This window comes from Eschrichtius robustus, chromosome 20 (genome assembly GCF_028021215.1).
Source record: "Eschrichtius robustus isolate mEscRob2 chromosome 20, mEscRob2.pri, whole genome shotgun sequence".
NCBI lineage: Eukaryota > Metazoa > Chordata > Mammalia > Artiodactyla > Eschrichtiidae > Eschrichtius > Eschrichtius robustus.
In genome coordinates this window covers 48,879,647-48,902,831 of record NC_090843.1, presented here as the reverse complement: position 1 = coordinate 48,902,831, position 23,185 = coordinate 48,879,647, and the positions used below count along the sequence as shown (strand labels likewise).

Sequence of the window (23,185 nt, the reverse complement as noted above, 5' to 3'; positions counted from 1 at the left end):
AACAACAAAAAGTCCAAAGACTTAACTAATGGTCTACTTGTTTTGCTACTATTAAATCCACGAATCTGTGGGATGAATTGGGAGATTGGGATTGACATATACACTAATATGTATAAAATAGATAACTAATAAGAAGGTGCTGTATAAAAAATAAATAAATAAAATAATATTCAAATCAAAGAAAAAAATCCACAAACTTAAAAACACATACAAGCAAAAAACTTGTGTAATTATTTGACATGGGTACAATATGTAATACAATTTGAATACTCCCTTTTGTTCCATAGCTTAGAAACACAGTAATTCCTTAATGAAATATCTAAAATTTAACAATATTTTACCATAGACTTTTAAAATTAATTTTTAAATTGAGATGTAACTCACATACCATAAATTTCACCCTTTTGAAGTGTTCTCTTCAGTGGTTTTTAATGTATTCACAAAATTATGTGTCCATCCTCACTGTCTGACTCCAGAGTGTTTCATCTCCCCAAAAGAAACCTTGTACCCACTAGCAGTCACTCCCATTACCCCCTCCTTCCTTACCCCAGTTTTTGGCAACCACTAATCTTCTTTCTGTCTCTATGGATTTGCTTATTCTGGACATTTCATATAAATGGAATCATACAATATGTGGTCTGTTGTGTCTGGCTTCTTTTATTTACTTATTTATTTATTTATTTTTGAATTTTATTTAATTTATTTTTTTATACAGCAGGTTCTTATTAGTCATCCATTTTATACACATCAGTGTATACATGTCAATCCCAATCTCCCAGTTCATCCCACCCACACCCCCACCCACACCCCCGCTGCCCCCCTTGGTGTCCATACGTTTGTTCTCTACATCTGTGTCTCTATTTCTGCCCTGCAAACCGGTTCATCTGTACCATTTTTCTAGGTTCCACATGTATGCGTTAATATGCGGTATTTGTTTTTCTCTTTCTGACTGACTTCACTCTGTATGACAGTCTCTGGATCCATCCACGTCTCTGCAAATGATCCAATTTCATTCCTTTTTATGGCTGAGTAATATTCCATTGTACATATGTACCACATCTTCTGTATCCATTCGTCTGTCAATGGGCATTTAGGTTGCTTCCATGACCTGGCTATTGTAAATAGTGCTGCAATGAACATTGGGGTGCATGTGTCTTTTTGAATTACGGTTTTCTCTGGGTATATGCCCAGTAGTGGGATTGCTGGGTCCTATGGTAATTCTATTTTTAGTTTTTTAAGGAACCTCCATACTGTTCTCCATAGTGGCTGTATCAATTTACCTTCCCACCAACAGTGCAAGAGGGTTCCCTTTTCTCCACACCCTCTCCAGCATTTGTTGTCTGTATATTTTCTGATGATGCCCATTCTAACTGGTGTGAGGTGATACCTCATGGTGGTTTTGATTTGCATTTCTCTAATAATTAGTAATGTTGAGCAGCTTTTCATGTGCTTCTTGGCCATCTGTATGTCTTCTTTGGAGAAATGTCTATTTAGGTCTTCTGCCCATTTTTGGATTGGGTTGTTTGTTTTTTTTAATATTGAGCTGCATGAGCTGTTTATATATTTTGGAGATTAATCCTTTGTCTGTTGATCTGTTTGCAAATATTTTCTCCCATTCTGAGGGTTGTCTTTTTGTCTTGTTTGTAGTTTCCTTTGCTGTGCAAAAGCTTTTAAGTTTCATTAGGTCCCATTTGTTTATTTTTTATTTTATTTCCATTACTCTAGGAGGTGGATCAAAAAAGATCTTGCTGTGATTTATGTCAAAGAGTGTTCACCCTATGTTTTCCTCCAAGAGTTTTATAGTGTCTGGCCTTACATTTAGGTCTTTAATCCATTTTGAGTTTATTTTTGTGTATGGTGTTAGGGAGTGTTCTAATTTCATTCTTTTACATGTAGCTGTCCAGTTTTCCCAGCACCACTTATTGAAGAGACTGTCTTTTCTCCATTGTATATCTTTGCCTCCTTTGTCATAGATTAGTTGACCATAGGTGCGTGGGTTTATCTCTGGGCTTTCTATCCTGTTCCATTGATCTATGTTTCTGTTTTTGTGCCAGTACCCTATTGTCTTGATTACTGTAGCTTTGTAGTATAGTCTGAAGTCCAGGAGTCTGTTTCCTCCAGCTCCGTTTTTTTCCCTCAAGGCTGCTTTGGCTATTCGGGGTCTTTTGTGTCTCCATACAAATTTTAATATTTTTTGTTCTAGTTCTGTAGAAAATGCCACTGGTAATTTGATAGTGATTGCATTGAATCTGTAGATTGCTTTGGGTGGTATAGTAATTTCACAGTATTGATTCTTCCAATCCAAGAACATGGTATATCTCTCCATCTGTTTGTGTCATCTTTGATTTCTTTCATCAGTGTCTTATAGTTTTCTGCATACAGGTCTTTTACCTCCTTAGGTAGGTTTATTCCTAGGTATTTTATTCTTTTTGTTGCATTGGTGAATGGGATTGTTTCCTTAATTTCTTTTTCTGATCTTTCATTGTTAGTGTATAGGAATGCAAGAGATTTCTGTGCATTAATTTTGTATCCTGCAACTTTACCAGATTCATTGATTAGTTCTAATAGTTTTCTGGTGGCATCTTTAGGATTCTCTATGTATAGTATTATGTTATCTGCAAACAGTGACAGTTTTACTTCTTCTTTTCCAATTTGTATTCCTTGTATTTCTTTTTCTTCTCTGATTGCCGTGGCTAGGACTTCCAAAACTATGTTGAATAATAGTGGCGAAAGTGGACATCCTCGTTTTGTTCCTGATCTTAGAGGAAATGCTTTCAGTTTTTCACCATTGAGAATGATGTTTGCTGTGGGTTTGTCGTATATGGCCTTTATTATGTTGAGGTAGGTTCCCTCTGTGCCCACTTTTTGGAGAGTTTTTATCATAAATGGGTGTTGAATTTTGTCAAAAGCTTTTTCTGCATCTATTGAGATGATCATATGGTTTTTCTTCTTCAATTTGTTAATATGGTGTATCACATTGATTGATTTGCATAAATTGAAGAATCCTTGCATCCCTGGGATAAATCCCACTTGATCATGGTGTATGATCCTTTTAATGTGTTGTTGGATTCTGTTTGCTAGTATTTTGTTGAGGATTTTTGCATCTATATTCATCAGTGATATTGGTCTGTAATTTTCTTTTTTTGTAGTATCTTTGTCTGGTTTTGGTATCACGGTGATGGTGGCCTTATAGAATGAGTTTTGGAGTGTTCCTTCCTCTGTAATTTTTTGGAAGAGTTTGAGAAGGATGGGTGTTAGCTCTTCTCTGAATGTTTGATAGAATTCACCTGTGAAGCCACCTGGTCCTGGACTTTTGTTTGTTGGAAGATTTTTAATCACAGTTTCAATTTCATTACTTGTGATTGGTCTGTTCATATTTTCTATTTCTTCCTGGTTCAGTCTTGGAAGGTTATACCTTTCTAAGAATTAGTCCATTTCTTCCAGGTTGTCCATTTTATTGGCATAGAGTTGCTTGTAGTAGTGTCTTATGCTGCTTTGTATTTCTGTGGTGTCCGTTGTAACTTCTCCTTTTTCATTTCTAATTTTATTGATTTGAGTCCTCTCCCTCTTTTTCTTGATGAGTCTGGCTAAAGGTTTACCATTTTGTTTATCTTCTCAAAGAACCGTCTTTTAGTTTTATTGATCTTTGCTATTGTTTTCTTTGTTTGTATTTCATTTATTTCTGCTCTGATCTCTATGATTTCTTTCCTTCTATTAACTTGGGGTTTTGTTTGTTCTTCTTTCTCTAGTTCCTTTAGGTGTAAGTTTAGATTGTTTATTTGAGATTTTTCTTGTTTCTTGAGGTAGGCTTGTATTGCTATAAACTTCTCTCTTAGAACTGCTTTTGCTGCATCCCATAGGTTTTGGATCGTCATGTTTTCATTGTCATTTGTCTCTAGGTAATTTTTTATTTCCTCTTTGATTTCTTCAGTGATCTCTTGGTTGTTTAGTAACATATTGTTTAGCCTCCATGTGTTTGTGTTTTTTACGTTTTATTCCCTGCAATTGATATCTTTTTTTTAAAAATTTATTTATTTTATTATTTTTATTTTTGGCTGTGTTGGGTCTTCGTTTCTGTGCGAGGGCTTTCTCTAGTTGCGGCAAGTGGGGGCCACTCTTCATCGCGGTGCGCGGGCCTCTCACTATCGCGGCCTCTCTTGTTGCGGAGCACAGGCTCCAGACGCACAGGCTCAGTAGTTGTGGCTCACGGGCCCAGTTGCTCCGCGGCATGTGGGATCTTCCCAGACCAGGGCTCGAACCCGTGTCCCCTGCATTAGCAGGCAGATTCTCAACCACTGCGCCACCAGGGAAGCCCTATTCCCTGCAATTGATTTCTAATCTCATAGCGTCTGGTCAGAAAAGACGCTTGATATGATTTCAATTTTCTTAAATTTACCACGGCTTGATTTGTGACCCAAGATGTGATCTATCCTGGAGAATGTTCCGTGTGCCCTTGAAAAGAAAGTGTAATCTGCAGTTTTTGGATGGAATGTCCTATAAATATCAATTAAATCTATCTGGTCTATTGTGTCACTTAAAGCTTGTGTTTCCTTATTAATTTTCTGTCTGGATGATCTGTCCATTGGTGTAAGTGAGGTTTAAAGTCTCCACTGTTATTGTGTTAGTGTCGATTTCCTCTTCTACAGCTGTTAGCAGTTGCCTTATGTATTGAGGTGCTCCTATGTTGGGTGCATATATATTTATAATTGTTATATCTTCTTCTTGGATTGATCCGTTGATCATTATGTAGTGTCCTTCCTTGTCTCTTATAGCATTTTTTATTTTAAAGTCTGTTTTATCTGATATGAGTATTGCTACTCCAGCTTTCTTTTGATTTCCATTTGCATGGAATATCTTTTTCCATCCCCTCACTTTCAGTCTGTATGTGTCCCTAGGTCTGAAGTGGGTCTCTTGTAGACAGCATATATATGGGTCTTGTTTTTGTATCCATTCAGCAAGCCTGTGATTTTGTTTGGAGCATTTAATCCATTCACGTTTAAGGTAATTATCAATATGTATGTTTCTATTACCATTTTCGTAATTGTTATGGGTTTGTTTTTGTAGGTCCTTTTCTTCTCTTGTGTTTCCGGCCAGAGAAGTTCCTTTAGCATTTGTTGCAGAGCTGGTTTGGTGGTGCTGAATTCTCTTAGCTTTTGCTTGTCTGTAAAGCTTTTGATTTCTCCATCGAATCTGAACGAGATCCTTGCTGGGTAGAGTAATCTGGGTTGTAGGTTCTTCCCTTTCATCACTTTAAATATATCGTGTCACTCCCTTCTGGCTTGTAGAGTTTCTGCTGAGAAATCAGCTGTTAACCTTATGGGAGTTCCCTTGTATGTTATTTGTCATTTTTCCCTTGTTGCTTTCAATAATTTTTCTTTGTCTTTAATTTTTGTCAATTTGATTACTATGTGTCTCAGCATGTTTCTCCTTGGGTTTACCCTGCCTGGGACTCTCTGCGCTTCCTAGACTTGGGTGGCTATTTCCTTTCCCATGTTAGGGAAGTTTTCGACTATAATGTCTTCAAATATTTTCTCGGGTCCTTTCTCTCTCTCTTCTCCTTCTGGGACCCCTATAATGCGAATGTTGCTGTGTTTCATGTTGTCCCAGAAGTCTCTTAGGCTGTCTTCATTTCTTTTCATTCTTTTTTCTTTGTTCTGTTCCGCGGCAGTGAATTCCACCATTCTGTCTTCCAGGTCACTTATCCGTTCTTCTGCCTCAGTTATTCTGCTATTGATTCCTTCTAGTGTATTTTTCATTTCAGTTATTGTATTGTTCATCTCTGTTTGTTCATTCTTTAATTCTTCTAGGTGTTTGTTCTTTAATTCTTCCCAGTCTTTGTTAAACATTTCTTGCATCTTCTCGATCTTTGCCTCCAATTCTTTTTCCGAGGTCCTGGATCATCTTCACTATCATTATTCTGAATTCTTTTTCCGGAAGGTTGCCTATCTCCACTTCATTTAGTTGTTTTTCTGGGGTTTTATCTTGTTCCTTCATCTGGTACAAAGTCCTCTGCCTTTTCATTTTGTCTGTCTTTCTGTGAATGTGGTTTTTGTTCCACAGGCTGCAGAATTGTAGTCCTTCTTGCTTCTGCTGTCTGCCCTCTGGTGGATGAGGCTATCTAAGAGTCTTGTGCCTGTTTATTTTTTAAAATTAATTAATTAATTTTTGGCTGCGTTGGGTTTTTGTTGCTGCGCATGGCTTTCTCTAGTTGTGGCGAATGGGGGCTACTCTTTGTTGTGGTGCATGGGCTTCTCATGGCGATGCCTTCTCTTGTTGCGGAGCACGGGCTCTAGGCATGCGGGCTTCAGTAGTTGTGGAACGCAGGCTCAGTAGTTGTGGTGCATGGGCTTAGTTGCTCTGTGGCATGTGGGATCTTCCCAGACCAGGGCTTGAACCCGTGTCCCCTGCATTGGCAGGCAGATTCTTAACTACTGTGCCACCAGGGAAGTCCCTGTGTCTGACTTCTTTCACTTAGTGTAACGTTTTCAAGGTACATCCATCCATGTTGTAGCGTTATTAGTACTTCATTCCTTTTTATGGTCAAATGATACTTCATTTTATGGATATACCACATTCTGTTTATCCATTCTTCTGTTGTTGGATATTCGGGTTGCTTCCACTTTTTGGCTGTTCTAAATAGAGCTGCTAAGAACATTCGCACATACGTTTGAACCCCTGTTTTGAGTGTCTATTTAGCAGTGGAATTGCTAGGTCATTTGGTAATTTTATGTTTTACTTACTGAGGAACCACTAAACTATATGAAAGTCCCAATTTCTCCACATCTTTGCCAACACTTGTTATTCCCCAGCCCCCACCTCTGTTTGTTTGTTTATAGCTATCCTGGTAGATGTGAGTGGTATCTCATTGTTGTTTGAACTGCATTTCTTTGATGGCTAATGATGTTGGACATCTTTTCATGTGCTCATTGGCCATTTGTATATCTTCTTTGGAGAAAGGTCTATTTGAGTATTTTGCCCATTTCTTAATGGAGTTATTTGTTTCTTTTGTTGTTGTTTTTGAGTTTTTAAGAAATAAAAGTTTGCTGGGGGAAAAAAAGTTTCCTGAAAACATTTTTTTCAGGAAAAGTTTATAGTATTGGTGAGTGGTTGGAGAACTGACCCACAGGCCAAATTTGGCCTGCCACCTGTTTTTATACAGCCTATGAGCTAAGATACATTTTACATTTTTTAATGATTGGGGAGAAAATCAAAAGGAATAATATTTTGAGATATGGGAAAATTATATGACATTCAGATTTCACCATTGATAAATAAGTTTTATTGCAACACAACCACCTTCATTCCTTTATGTTTGTCTGTACTTTCCTGTTACAAAGGCAGAGTTGCATAGTTGCAACAGAGCTTATATGTGGTAACTGTCATCACACTGCTGCTCAGTGCACTGCTAACTGGACTGACACGGTTCAAATGCGGCAGCGTTTCATGTACCATGTGTACCACTGTACTGCAGCATTTTATTTTTTTATTATCAGTATATACCTATCATGCCAAAACAAGGAAAGAAAAAAAGTGGGTTTTCAGATGGCAAAACAGATATATATTCTGAGCTCTAATTTCAGCATTGGTGTTTTTGGACCTAAATCCACGTGCAAAAGAAATTTCCTTATTTCCTAATCCATTTGACCATGCAGTTGAGGAGCTTCCACCCATCCTTCAGTTGGAACTGATCAATCTGCAGTGTAATGATGTGTTAACAGGCAATAGCAAAAAAAAAATCAAATATGATTCTGTAAATGCCTTCCAAGTGATGAATGTGCTCAATTAAAGTTATATGTTTACAGATATGTGTCACTATTGGCAGTGTGTATCTGTGTAAAAAGACATTTTCAAAGATGAAATATGTAAAATCTCATTACAGATCAGCATTAACAGCTGAACACTTGGAATTGATTTTCATGATAGGGAATGCTGACTTTTTTTTTTAGTTTAAGTATAGTTGATTTACAATATTGTGTTAGTTTCGGGTGTATAGCATAGTGATTTGTTTTTTGTTTTTGTGGGTTTTTTTGCAGATTATATTCCATTATAGGTTATTACAAGATAGGGAACATTAACTTTGAACCCTAATGAAGCCAAATGTTATCCCTCTACGAGGAATTCCATCCTTCTCATTAGTAGACCTGTATAGTAAATGTATACTCAGTTACTACTGTATTTTTAATTTCATTAATAAAAACTTTGTGGAAATTTGATTATCTCTTGCTATGTAAGTACCTACATGATATCCTTGATTTTGCCTGTTGACCCCCAAAGCCTAAAGTATTTGCTATGTAGCTCTTTACCAAAAAAGTGCTGACCCCTGGTATAAATATTAATCTGAGTTATCCCTTAATCTGACCCTGATTTACTCTTCCTTAATCCTGGTTTACTGTTCCTTAATTGGAGTGTTTATTTCTAACTTGCTCTTAATTCAGTATTTCCCAAATTCACCTCATAATAGTCACTAGGTGTACTTGTTAAAAATACAGATTCCATTCTGATTCAGCCAGGTGCTATATCTTATGATCAAGAAAATTTGGGAAACAGTCTCATACTGTAGAGATTTACTTCTGAGCTTAGCCTAGCAGTACATTAAATCCCCACTGTTAGTTTGTTCTCGATTCTCTAATTGCTACTTTTTTCTTAGGCCTATTATTAGTTCTGCTAATCTGCTAATCCTCCCTTCCCTGTAAAACACCTATTACCATCTGTTAGTCATTTCTTAGGTGGACCTGCCTAAGGCAAAATCTGTAACTTTTAGAGACTATATGCCTTGATTTATACAAGTACAAGCCTTGAGTCTAAGCTTATAACAGAATCTTTTATTTAGACAACATTAATAAGCTTTTAACACAGATTTGAGGTAGGATCATCAGAAAGATTATATTCTAAATTAAAGCCTGAATTCTAAATATGTTTCCAGTGATGACGGACTCTGTATGACCTGTGGAGTCCTCTGCTTACCTAATAATGAAAAAGATCTGTGTGAGGGTTTAGATTACTTTATATGCAAAATGAGTTTATTTTATTACTGCCAAGATATTTTAGTTTTATTAAAGTATAATTTTTAATACTTTTAAAAAGTAGTCATTTTTTGATGTTATATTTTAAGAGGTTAATATTTAAATATCGTATTGAGCTAGTACCTTAGAGCGCTTTTGCTCCTGATGCATTTCAAGCTTTAATGAAAAATGCATCACTGTTTTTCTTCAATTACTTTTTTTAATGTAGCATTTTATGATACAAGGAAAAACCACTTGCAAATAAAAAGTTAGTTTTAGAGTCTGTTTTCTGCACCATTCTAGCTTTGCTACTTTTTGAAACGTTTAGATTATTATGTAACAGATTTTTAAAAGAAGAGTAAATAAAATATAATGTGAGCTTTATTAATCTTGAATATCTAATATTAGGATCACGTTTATAGAAGCAATATCTTATTTTTGCTTAAAAAATTATGCATGAATGTGATAGGTTACAGTCCATTTAACGTTCTTTTATGAAGAAAGCCCTGACCAGTGCTCCCTAAATGTTTGACTTCTTTTTCTCAGTTCTTTCTAATCTCTTTATGTCTTAGATTTTACCTTTTTATCATTATATCAAGTTGCTCTCCTAGAGCCCCTATTTAAACCAAAAGAAGATAACTGTTCCTTCATTTTTTTTTTTTTTTGCATCTTGACTCTGGTGGCTATCTTTTTTTTTTTTTTTTTTTAAATTATTTATTTATTTATTTATTTTTGGCTGTGTTGGGTCTTTGTTTCTGTGTGAGGGCTTTCTCCAGTTGCGGCAAGCGGGGGCCACTCTTCATCGCGATGCGCGGGCCTCTCACCATCGTGGCCTCTCTTGTTGCGGAGCACAGGCTCCAGACGCGCAGGCTCAGTAGTTGTGGCTCACGGGCCCAGTTGCTCCGCGGCATGTGGGATCTTCCCAGACCAGGGCTCGAACCCGTGTCCCCTGCATCGGCAGGCAGATTCTCAACCACTGCGCCACCAGGGAAGCCCTCCTTTTTTTTTTTTTAACACCTTTATTAGAGTATATTTGCTTTACAGTGGTGTGTTAGTTTCTGCTTTGTAACAAAGTGAATCAGCTATACTTCCTTCCTATTTTTAAAAGAACTTATTTTATGCACTTGAGTTTGACATGTTAGTGTGATCAAAACTCATCGTTACTGTTTGCTCTGGAGAGCCTTATCACTGAAGTTAGTAAGCTAACAAGTACACATTTCCTCCCCTTTCCATCTCATTTCTCTTATTCAGATGTCCATAAGATATCTCCCTCCACGTTCACACCGTGTTCAGAAATCTTCCTGAAAGTTTTATTTTCTCAAAATTGTTGACAGTGATTTTCCTATAGCAGTTATACAACTTAGAAGCATGTGGGGCTTATTTTTAAATAGTCAAATATTTGTTCTATCCATTATAAATCCTAAAATAAAAGTTGTCAAAGTACATTTCCAGCAGCTTTTCTTATAAAAGTTGTAGAGTCAAAAATGTAATTTTTTAAATGTAATTCTTATCTCATAATAGGAAGTTAGTAAAAGACTTGTACACTTATCAACCAGTGCTATTTTGTCACCTGCTTGCGAATCAGTACATTTTATATCCCAGCTTTGATATATACACACACACAAGTGACAGACCAAAACATTTAGTCCCATTTTGCTGCTAGAAGGTCAAAAATCAGAGAAGTTGGGGGGGAAAAGCCTTTACTATAGTTTTATGTCAGCTCAAATTCTTTATGGAATGAGAGAGGGCATTTCTTCTTTATATGACTGGAAGAATGAATCTTCCCTAAAGATGAATTTCTCTTTTGCCCATCTTCAGAGGGTGTGTGGTCACGAAGGGAGAGTTTAACCATTCCAGATATTGGTCCAAGTAAATATTGCCTCATTTACTTAAAGTGGCTTGGGTATAAAAGGAAATGGCTTTGCTTTAGTTCATTTTTCATGTTGGTTGTATTTGATGTTATGTATTTGACAGTGAAAACATTCAGAATTCTTCTCAGCATATTTATGAAAATCATATTTTAAAATCCCAGCTATTTACATTAAAACGATTGTTTCTTTTCTCAATGATTTATAGATGAAACCAGCCTGTATAAAAGCCCTTACTCGTATATTTAAAATATCTGATCAAGATAATGATGGTACTCTCAATGATGCTGAACTCAACTTCTTTCAGGTAGCCTTCTTTTATTTCAGATATTTGTGTATCTTGGTCTTTTTTTGCTGAGAAGAGAAAAAATTTATTGGCTTGAACAATGTTATTTTGATAAACATGCATCTCTTTCATGTAAAAACTCTCTTTCACATCAGGCTATTTAATTTTTACCTAGGGGATAAAACTCTCTTATGCTTAGGAATTGAGGGGACTCTGAGAGTGTCATTTCATGGTGTACAGTGGGTGTATTAAAGATGACTTGAAGTCTGAACTCTGAATTATTTTTCTTTCTCGGTTTTGTATAACATAGCTACACAAAAAGCTCTGTGTTTTAGGAACATGATGGGGAGAGTAGGGAAAACATATCCTAAGTATGACATGTTTTACTTAATACAAAGTAGAGGCTCTGCTAATTCAGAATTTGTTTCCTTTGGGTGCAACTCTTTGATTTACTGTTGCTTTGTGGATTAATATTTGTATTATTTGTGGTTTTAATGCTGATTTGTTTTTAACTTTATTTTTATGTTTTTTGCTAGAGAATTTGTTTCAACACTCCGTTAGCTCCTCAAGCTCTGGAAGATGTCAAAAATGTAGTCAGAAAACATATAAGTGATGGTGTGGCTGATAGTGGATTGACACTGAAAGGTGGGTGAATGGTGCTTTTTCCCCCTTTTGAATTTAATATTTTCAAAATTTGGCAGAAGGCAGAAGTCTTTATAGTATTATCTATACTTAAGGAAATGTCTGTATTTACTAATATACCTAAAATCTAACCTGGATGTTTAAGAGTTGGAAGAGGCAGGTGTTGGTGGGGATAATTATCTTTACTGTGAGTATAAATTAGAGGTAGGGAAATTGATTGGATCTCAGGAGTGCAGAGGTCCATCTGCGGGTAAGAGATTTCAGAAACAAATTTATCTTAAAATTAAAATGATTTCATTTGTTTTTATCATATAACCATGTGAATGTCAGTATATTCCTTGGGATATGTTTTTGGCCCTTTCATGTAGTGCCATCTCTTGCTGACTTGGGTGTATCTGTGAAATGATTCTGAAATCAACTCTTTGAGACACTTGTGAACTTTGTTTTGGTTTGACCTTCCATATGCAAGACTAGTACACATATGTTCAGTAGTCTAGCTCTTGCCATTATGTGTTACATGCTTTTCTCCCATGTGACTCTGTACCCATTTTCACATCAGCTATATTTACTAATTTATTTTATTTCAGGTTTTCTTTTTTTACACACACTTTTTATTCAGAGAGGGAGACATGAAACTACTTGGACTGTGCTTCGACGATTTGGTTATGATGACGATCTGGATTTGACACCTGAATATTTATTTCCCTTGTATGTACCTTTGGCTTCTAATTGATTTCACTTGCCAGTATTTTAAAGTTTTATTTAGCACGTTGGTAGGTAGGCTCTGAGCTACTCAGGAACAATTTATAGATTTATAGAGCCGTTTATAGCAGGGTTTCTCAAACTCGGCACTACTGACATTTTGGACTAGATAATTCTTTATTGTAGAGCCTGTTCTACGAGTTATAGGATGTTTATTAGCACATCCTTAGATGCCGGTAGCACCTCTTCCCCCAGTCGTGACAGCCAAAAATGTCCCCTCAGGAGTGAAATCATCCCCAGTTGAGAGCCACTGATTTATAGCATGGCTCAAACTCTTCCTCTTCTTCTAATGAAGAATACAAGTATCTTTTTTTATTCATTTTATTGAGGAAGGAGATAAAAGATGCTAGACGAACTTGTTTTTAGAGTCAAGGGATCAGAAATATATTGGTTAGCATTTTTCTTTTCTTTAGTCCTTCTCTTCCCTAAGTTTTATAGCCTGTTTTCAGCTCAGGATAAAATAAGTATTCTTCCTAAACGACCAGTCTCTTTGTGGTTATTTTTCTTTAGATAGTGACATGTTTAAGTTCTGTATGTTTAATGATGAACCCAGCATCACCCTGAAATAGGAGACTGCCTTGCTATAGGATGCCTCTCCCATACCCAAGGGAAGTAGGCTTTTCAGGGAAGTGACTTCCCAAGATCTGGCCTTTGAGCCTTTCGCCTTTTTTCTTCACTTTTTCAGTAGCACATTATCTTCATGTTCTCCTTTTTAATTTTAGCATAGCACTGCTAGCTCTCTGTGTAAGGGTTCAGAAAAACTTTGTTGTTGTTTTTCCTTCCCCATCATTAAGGAAGCAAAATTTCTAGTTGGATTCCTGGTCCATTAATCAGTTCTAAGTTAAAACTTCCCTTGTCAAAGTTATTAAATCTTGGCTCAAGTAATTTCCCAGGTTTTTCAATAAATATATATTGAATGAATGCATTTGTCCCAGGACTTTTTTATCAAGTTTTCTTTTCTGTGCCATTTATGTGGGTAGATAAATTCTACGGGAGGTTGCTTATTGCTTTCTAAAGTATGACAATAAGGAAACTCCATCTTTTATGGCTTTGTGACTTACACTAAGATCTCTTTTAATTTCTTTCTGCACTCTACCTTTAATTTTCTGTTAAATAGCCCCTTCAAAGTCACCCCTTGAGTCTTCTTATTAAAATCTCTGCCCCTGTCCTTCACACTGCTGCTAGATTAGTAGATATACAACATGGATTTTGCCATGTCACTTTCCCTTCAAGACAGGATAAAGCCTAAGCTTCTTAACCTGGTGTAGGAGGTCATTCATGATCTGCTCACTCTGGCTCACTCCCTGCCTTCATTCTAGAAGTAAATACTAAACTATTTCTGGTCTACCAATCAGATATTGTTTCCCACTCCAGGCTTTTGCCCGTGGTATTTTTACTCTCTTCCTCCCTCTCCCCCCAACCTAATTCATGTCTGTTATCCTTCAAGTCTCAATACAGGTGACAGTGTCTCTCAGCAGTGCTGACACCTTCCCATCCCCAGGCCAAGGTGTTCCCTTTTACAAGGGTTCCCCTAGCATCTGTAGTTTACCCATACTCAACAGTTGCCTCATTCTGTTGAGATAGTGAGGTTATCTACTTGTGGTCTGTCTCCAGCTTGAATGTGGTTCCTTAGAGGTAGGGAGCCTGTCTTGTTTTTATGTCCCCAGTACCTCCGTGCATTTGATAAATGTTTATTGACTCGAATTTAGGGTGTGTCAAAGGTCAAATCAGGCAGAAATAACATCTCTTCACATCATTTTCAACTCATTACAATGTTGACATTGTTTAAAGCTCATAATTTTGACTTATAATTGATTTGTAGGAAGAACAACCCATTACAGTTTAATCAGTATGGTCTGTAAACTTTTTAATACAACCTGCCCTTCAGATAGTTAAGAAAACTGTCACCTTGGAATGAGCACTATTATGACTCTTCTGAGAATTGCCATACCACTGCAGTGACTTTCCCTGGGGAAGTCTAAATGGCTACAGAAAACATTGTTCTGTAAATGCTGTCATCCTACAAAAAGACTTGTTGCAATTTCATGTTCATTTCTCCAATTAAATTTTAATATTTGGTTAATGATTTATTTTACTTTTTTTTTTCATCAACAGGCTAAAAATACCTCCTGATTGCACTACTGAATTAAATCATCACGCATATTTGTTTCTCCAAAGTACTTTTGACAAGCATGATTTGGTAAGCATTTAGCTGCAGTTTTCCATGATATATGATAAAATATTTTCCTGTGAATGATGTAACTCTGTTCCCTGAGCTATTGGGTATTCCTGTCACATAGCCAAAAATTACCCAAACTTTCTTAAACTAGCAAAGATACTTTCTCATATTATTTACTTTATTATTTTCTCAAGATGAAAAAGTCTAGTTTCTGATAGACCCTAGCATAGGTTTCCTTATATATGTGTAAGGAGTTTTCTTGATAAAATGTAAAATTTCTCTTCATTTGTTAGTTTTTAGAAACATAGCTTTACTTGATTAGGGGGCTCTTGCATTTGGGAATTATCCTCTTAGATATCTAAATGTTATGTATACTTCCTTGTGTATCTTCAGGATAGAGACTGTGCTTTGTCACCTGATGAGCTTAAAGACTTGTTTAAAGTTTTCCCTTACATACCTTGGGGGCCAGATGTGAATAACACAGTTTGTACGAATGAAAAAGGCTGGATAACCTACCAGGGATTCCTTTCCCAGTGGACGTGAGTATAAAGCTCACTTATTTCCTCTAGAGTTACAGCTAGTTTGAAATTATGGTGCATTACATTCATCATTTTGTATATTTGTCAGATCTTGTGAAATGCTTCAATGATAGCTGCCTGTGAGCAGGATTTATAGTGCTGCTGCTATCTCTAAGATGAACTATAGATGTTCTATAAATTTATCAGGAAGGGATGTGTTTGCTTCTGGATGAGGTACAGGGAAACAGTAATAAGTCATATAAAAATGGAAGTAGGGGCTTCCCTGGTGGCGCAGTGGTTGGGAGTCTGCCTGCCAATGCAGGGGACACGGGCTCGAGCCCTGGTCTGGGAGGGTCCCACATGCCGCGGAGCAACTGGGCCCGTGAGCCACAACTACTGAGCCTGCGCGTCTGGAGCCTGTGCTCCGCAATGGGAGAGGCCGCGGCCGTGAGAGGCCCGCGCACTGCGATGAGGAGTGGCCCCCGCTCGCCAGAACCGGAGAAAGCCCTCGCACAGAAACGGAGACCCAACACAGCCAAAAATAAATAAATAAATAAATTTATTTAAAAAAAAAAAAAATGGAAGTAAATTTTAATGCTTAAAAAATTTTTTATTGGAGTATAGTTGATTTACAGTGTGTTTTAATACTTTTGATTAAGGAAATTGGAAACATCATTGTCATTGTACAAATCTTGTATTTTCAGAATATGGGGAGAGCATATTTTACTTGACACTGAATTCTTACTTTGAGGGTTTTTTTGTTGTTGTTTGTTTTCAGTGAACTCTTAGACTTAGTGAGGGTGTCTACAGTCTTGTTGACCTGTTGTCTAGGGTGCTAAGAAAATTCTCTGGTTGTGCATAATGACATAATTACTTTAGCCTTGGCGAGAATAACTTTCCCAACACCAGGGTCTGTTCTTTTTTCAAATCATACGAAAGGCTAACTATTTTCAAGTGCCTTTCAGCCTTTCAGGTATTTTTTGCACCTTTTGCAAACCTTTTCAGATTTAATTATCATTAAGTCCTTAACTAGCTAGTATTTGCAGTACAATATGTAACTTGGGAAGCAAATAATATAAAATATCCCTGCTCTAGATCTTACCAGCTGCTCACTGCTCACCTGTGTGGCCTTGCTCTCTCTGGGCAGGTGGAATAGATACAGGAGTCCCCTCTACCCCCCATCTTGCATTCTTGTCCCTTTCATCTCTGCCCTAAGAATGTCACTGTAGGAAAAGCCATGGTTGGGCACATGGGAAATTAAAGCAGTCTGACAAAAATTATCTGGGTCTGGTGGTAAAATTATTTGAGCTGTTGTAAATTTTTTTTTTTTAATAAATATTCATTTAGGAACTTTTCACACTTTAAACTCTTCCCTTTCCTAGGCTCACGACCTATTTAGATGTGCAGCGGTGCCTGGAGTATTTGGGTTATCTAGGCTATTCAATATTGACTGAGCAAGAGTCTCAAGCTTCAGCCATCACAGGTAAGTATCTGAATGCTATTTAATTAGAAAAAAATTTTTTTTAAGATTCCAGTTTCATATGTAAAAAGAGTGAAAATAAATGCATCTTCATTAGTCTTCCATGTCTATACTCTATTTGTTTACCCTTGATTTGGTAATCACTTTTGAGGTAAGTTGCTTTTTGATTGTTTATCAAAAAGGAAAGAGTAGAGGTTTTACCTCTAGTCTCCCCCTGAGGGTACTTCATTGATGAAAATCAGGGAGGGCTATGGGCATGAAAAGTATTTACCAGTCTATCTTGTGTTTATAATTTGTTATGACAATAATTTATAACAGAAAAAAAGATGGGATATAGTATTGGCTGTATTCATTGTAATTTTCATTCATTTTTTGAGATATCATTTTGTTATGTAAACGTACTACTTATTTTATGATGAAATAAATACCATTTGGTTACTAGAAGTTTACTTTACAGCCGACTTTCAGAAATGCATCTTTTTCACTAAGTGGGGCCCTTCTCTATTATATTTTGTACTTTATTTCACATACAGCTTGACTACTGTACAGTATGTTTATTGATTGTAAAAATGATAAATAGCAATACCCTATTTTGCAGAATGTGAAATGAAGGCTCAGTGAGTCTAAGCAGTACATAATTAGCTTTTTTTTTTCTTTTTAGTAACAAGAGATAAAAAGATAGACCTTCAGAAGAAACAGACTCAAAGAAATGTGTTCAGATGTAATGTAATTGGGATGAAAAACTGTGGGAGAAGTGGAGTTCTTCAGGCTCTTCTTGGAAGAAACTTAATGGTGAGAGTTCTCAAGAAATAGAACTTTACTCAACAGATTTTTATAGTCACGAGTTTACATAATTTTTTCATAACCATTTACCTTTTTAGATGATTAGTAGAACTGAGTGACCTATGTATAATAGTAAGGTACAACTAAAGTGTAACAATAATCTCATTGAACTAGCTTTATCTTTGCTTCATTGATGTTAGCTATCATTTGTCTTTTTTTTTTTAATCAGCTTTTCGATGGAGATTAAATAAATACACATATGAAAGCATCAAACACAGTGCTTCGCATGAAGTAAATGTACAGTGAATATTTTAAACCGAATACTGATACCTAATTCTGACTACTGCCTTGAGTAAGGAGATTGACATATTTCTAGATGAAATAGCAGGCCAAATTATAGTGTAATGAGAATTGCCAGCAGGTGGCTCTGGAATAAACTTTCAGTGCTATAGTTTACTTCCTTTTCAGCTACTGCTTTCCCTTTATGCAGAACAAATGCATCTTTTATTTTAGACCTTAAGAGCTAAGAAACAAAATCAATATCCCCTCTGTATTGATAAATAATACATAGTGTAGCGAAGAATATCCTTTTTTTGGTAACACACCCACACATACATGCAGAGCGCATGTGTTGATGAAAACTAGTTCCTGTAATTTCTTGCTATAAATACTGAGATGTTTTTGGTTGTTTTCAGAGGCAGAAGAAAATTCGTGATGACCATAAATCATACTATGCGATTAACACTGTTTATGTATATGGACAAGAGAAATACTTGTTGGTAAGAAGTTTTCTGGCATATAAAGATTATTAATTATTGGGTACATTTTAAATGACTCTTTGAAAACATAATTGGATTTAATTTAATGTTTTTTTTGTGATTTATTTTTTTACCTGGTTTATTCATTAGAATTAATTTTAATCCCCTTGATCCATGTGGTGATTACATGGGTGTAGATATAAGTAAAAATTCATCTATCTGTGTGCTTAATTGTATGTTATACCACTGTAAGAAAGTTAAAAAAAAAAAAATTAAATCCTCTTTGCTCTTTCTTCCACTTTTATTTTTAAAAATTATGTCCTCTATTGACTAGAAATTAGTTTGAAGACCTTTGTGCAGGTGTGGGGTAGTTTAATCTGTAATCTGAATCAGGTTGTATCTATTTAGCAGGGAGGAGTGTAGTTAACAAGTGTGGTAGCCTAAAAAATGATTGAAAGAATGGTATGACTGAAAAGATAATATGAAATAGTAGAAACAGGTTTTATGTTCTTTTTGGATCCAGTCTGATTTTGGTTTGAATGCTGGTCCACCACTGATCAGCTGTGTGACCTCAGGCAAATTGCTTATTCTCTCTGAGCCTGAGTTTCTTATTAAGTTAACCAATATGAGAAGCTCCCGACAAATAATAAGTACTAAAGAAAGTTCATTCCCTTTTTTTTTTCTTTTTGGAAATAGTTTATTCTGCTAGACAGGTAATCACATTGAATTTTATGCATATTTTGCTCTTTATGATGAAAGTTGTCAGTTTCTTGTTAAACCTGTTTATCTCTCATTCTTCTCCTAAGTATAATTCTGTATATTGGGTACTCAGTAAATCTTGCTGATTGTTAACTTTCCAGTTTTATTGTTAAAACCATTCATTGCAAATTGATGTCTTTCATGTCTCTGAATATCCATGCTCTAATAGTGTTTTATTTGGAATATATTGAGTCACCTCTGATGACTTTACACTTCCCCTTTCTTCTCCTCAACAAAGAAGCACTATCTTATATAGCTCAATACTGAATTTTACGCTTGTTGGATCATTATCATATCACAGATGGGATGTTTCTTTAGAGATTTTATAATAAACATTGAAAAAGAGTAGGTAGTGAAGTAGAACCAAATAACCTTACTTACCGTCCTTTGCTTTGTGTTTTTGATTGGTGGGGAGGAAAGAAAAAAGACTTGGGAATCATATCTGAGTTCAATTTTTGGTCTGATGACTAGTTAGTTGTGCTATCTTTGGCAGTTAACCTAATCTCTTTAGCCTGTTTTCTTATCTATAGTATGTAGAGAATGCATGTAAAGGGCCTGCCTAGCACACTTTAGTCACTCACTAAATGTTAGTTTCTGTAGGACCTTAATCACCATTTTTCATCTTCAAAGATCAGAAGCTACTTGTTTATCTATATGTCTTACTTCCAAAAATAGTCTGAAAATTTATGCTTAACTAGTATTTTTAAATTAGGAAGTCAAGTTAAGCAAATAATAAAACATCATGACTAATTTTACATCAGTGTTAGGATACTTATGTTTCTGTCTTTTTCTTTTTACAAGTTGCATGATATCTCAGAATCGGAATTTCTAACTGAGGCTGAGATCCTTTGTGATGTTGTGTGCCTGGTATATGATGTCAGTAACCCTAAATCCTTTGAATACTGTGCCAGGATTTTTAAGGTTTGTTGCTCTTTTGGTCTAAAACCAAGTTTAACTTTATAAGGAGTTTAATGGAATTGTAATGTGGTGTTTTCTAACCAGGGAAATAAGAAAATTATTTGTGGAGCTTTTCAAAAATACATACATTTGTGTCCTATCCCTAAAGGTTCTGGTTTCATTCTGAGGTGGTAGAGTCGCAGACATCTGTATTTTTAAAAGTACTTTTTTCCACATGTGACTCTGATGTGCGTTCCTGGTTAAGAACCTCTGCATTAATGGAAGGTCTTAGGAATGCACATGGATTATATGTTGCCCGTTATACCAAGAATAATAATAGAGCAAGGGGATAAACCAGAGGCTTGAAAAGTTATCAGTTACTTTGAGATTATCAACAAGATTCAATAAGAGTAAAAAACTGTATGTACGAAGGAATTTACTCTAGCATTGTTTTTAATAGCAAAAACCTGGAAATAATCCAAATGTCTAACAATAGGAGGATAGTTTACCAAATTGAGATAAAATGATCCTATGAAATTGATGTAGCCATTAAAAGTAATGGTTTTGAATTCTGAAAACATGGAAAATTCAGTATTATATTTTTAAATGGTTATGTCCAGCATGACTACAACTATGTAAACATATATATATATGCATGTGCTTAAGGACTAGAGGTAATATCAAAAAATGAAAATAGTGTGCTTCAGGAGAGAGAATTTAGGTAGATTTCTTTTTATTTCAAAGTATTGTTTCTTTTTGAAAAAAAATTTTTTTTTTCAAATTGTAGTGAATTTGAAGAATTGTTATAGGTTTATATTGTTACCAACATTAGAAAAGTGGCCCTGGTCTTATTATGCTACTGACCTAGACAACTGCCAGTCTTTGCCTCTTAGTTTACTTTCTCCCTGAAACTGTTGATGCTTTCTTTGCCTATGTAGAGAAAAATTTTAGTGCCCATTTAGTTAAATTTAGTAATTTTTGAACTTATCATCAGATTATGATTTCACTTTTTATTCTGTAGCAACACTTTATGGACAGCAGAATACCTTGCTTAATCGTAGCTGCAAAGTCAGACCTGCATGAAGTCAAACAAGAATATAGCATTTCACCTACTGATTTCTGCAGGAAACACAAAATGCCTCCACCACAAGCCTTCACTTGCAATACTGCTGATGCACCCAGTAAAGATATCTTTGTTAAATTGACAACAATGGCCATGTACCCGTAAGTACTTGCTCTGCCATGATTTTCGTGTTGCATGGTTCGTGGTAACATTGCATGCCTTTATTAGCCATGAGGGTGGAACCTCTGTCACATAGAAGTTGTTCAGCAACAGAAAGAGACTTTGTAATGAGAAGGGACAAGTTTGAGTAAATGCAGGTTTGGTTTGGGTACCAGAAGAAAATTATATCAATGGTGCTTCTGATAATATTTGACTATATTTGAGCAGGCTGTAACTATCTTAATAGGATAGTACAATAAAACTCAGCCCAATAAAATGGAATTTATTTAATAAATATATGGAATAAATAAACTCAATAAAATGGAATTGACATCATGCTAATAAGGCATTTCCATATGAACAAAAAGTTAACTTTTATATTTTTTCTGCTGATTAATTGACCTTGAGTATGTGAAGGATTCTAAAATCTTTTATGAATTTATGTTTAAATTATGGGTATGTTTGAGTTCAGGATATAATGTCTTTTTTTAGTGCTATAAAAAGTAATTGTAATTGGAATTCCTTCTATATAAATGTTTTACGTTGTGTTATGAGCCACAAATTTTATGTACATTTATTGTATATCTATACATGCATATGCACAAGCACATAACTGTGGTCATCTTCGTAGTTTACTAACTGCCTTAAAATTGCATGGTTCTTAATGGCATTCTCCTCAAGTACGGTGTTTGTATAAATTCTGTTTTGTGACAAGATAGTTTTTCAGGCAGTGCGTTTCTCAGGACTTTACAGTTTATTCTATTTATTATTATGTTATTCTCTAAATTATTTTTCTTCTTATGAAAAGTACAGTATAACATAGAGTAATACTCAAAAATTGCTATAAGCTAAGGTTTTTCAAAAGGTTGTTAATTTGTACGGATTTTTCAAATCAGAGTTAATTTTATTGCTGTTCCATTAACTAGTACTTTAAAAAAAATGCAGCAAACCCTTGAAATTCTATTTGTATTGGAAGAGAAGTCATTCCTTCCTATTACTGTTAGATAAGCAAAACCTTATTTTTTATGTTTACCTTTGCTTTAAACTTTCGTGTATGTTATCTACAGAGAGGATCATTACAGAGACAGACTCTCCCGAGACATGGGCAACACTGATAGAATAGAGAATTTGAGAAAAATCTGGGTCTTTCTAAAAACTGCTTTGTAAGTTACTTTTTCTTTATGGCTTCTATGGCATTTTGTTGACATTTTCTTATAGATGACCAAATCTTTTTCTCCATAATTCACATTTAGTAATTATCCAGAAACGCACTGCTTGGTTAGGCTTACTGCCTAACTGTATACTATGGTGTCTTTTTTTTTTTACTATGTAAATGTACTGTCTTAATCTTGTAAATAACTGCAACTATGTTTTTAGATCTGCATCTTTAAAATTTTACTGCAATATGTGTGTGTGTGTGTGTGTGTGTGTATATGATAAATGTACATACATGGACACTTGTTTATATGGTTAATCCGAAACTACTTCTCATGAAGCATCTCCCTGTTGCTAAGCATACTTTGCATCCCTCCTTTTTGGGGGGTGGAGCCTGTATATGTTGAAGAGTCAGATTCAACTTATAAAATAACAGATGGATTCCAGTATGACAGCTGGCAGTGACTTAGTAGCAGTGATATGTTCATCATAAGTCAGATTTTAAAATGGAATGTCTTGAGCCTGTAAGAGTCTTTTAAAAAATTAATTCTTGTTTTTCTTCATGTTGGGAATTAGGCATTATTGGGATGCTGCTAATCTCCACAACCATGCCACCGTGTGCTGTGGTCTCATCAGATCTCACAAGCTAAGCCAAGTCAGATTGGGCCAGTCCATTGACTGAGAAGCCTCTAAAAAAATGTTCAGGTGTTACAGGAAGTGATGTAATTGATTCTTCAGGTGGCGCTCTTCTGAGTGGGTTCTGCGCCAGTACCTCTCCAGGGGTGGTGTGATGGCCTTGTATGTCTGAGTGGCTCTGACCACTGAGCAATCATTGGAGACCCCCTACTTTGGTTGTTAGAGTGGAGGTGAAATG

At 35.7% G+C, this 23,185-nt stretch overlaps 1 protein-coding gene across 10 annotated transcripts in view; it reads left to right on the top strand.

Annotated features, from left to right (window-relative positions):
- Nucleotides 1–23,185, top strand: part of RHOT1 (ras homolog family member T1) — an 80,705-nt gene that overhangs the window by 45,225 nt on the left and 12,295 nt on the right. For 6 of the 10 annotated variants that reach the window (XM_068530540.1, XM_068530533.1, XM_068530535.1 and 3 more), the window contains 11 exons: nt 11,079–11,177; nt 11,693–11,801; nt 12,386–12,506; nt 14,676–14,760; nt 15,133–15,278; nt 16,640–16,740; nt 17,399–17,529; nt 18,216–18,299; nt 19,839–19,958; nt 20,956–21,158; nt 22,224–22,319. In XM_068530540.1, coding sequence (XP_068386641.1) covers nt 11,079–11,177; nt 11,693–11,801; nt 12,386–12,506; nt 14,676–14,760; nt 15,133–15,278; nt 16,640–16,740; nt 17,399–17,529; nt 18,216–18,299; nt 19,839–19,958; nt 20,956–21,158; nt 22,224–22,319 — 1,295 coding nt within the window. The remainder of the gene's footprint in view (nt 1–11,078; nt 11,178–11,692; nt 11,802–12,385; nt 12,507–14,675; nt 14,761–15,132; nt 15,279–16,639; nt 16,741–17,398; nt 17,530–18,215; nt 18,300–19,838; nt 19,959–20,955; nt 21,159–22,223; nt 22,320–23,185) is intronic. The other 4 variants (XM_068530534.1, XM_068530536.1, XM_068530541.1 and 1 more) reach the window with 1 other exon arrangement.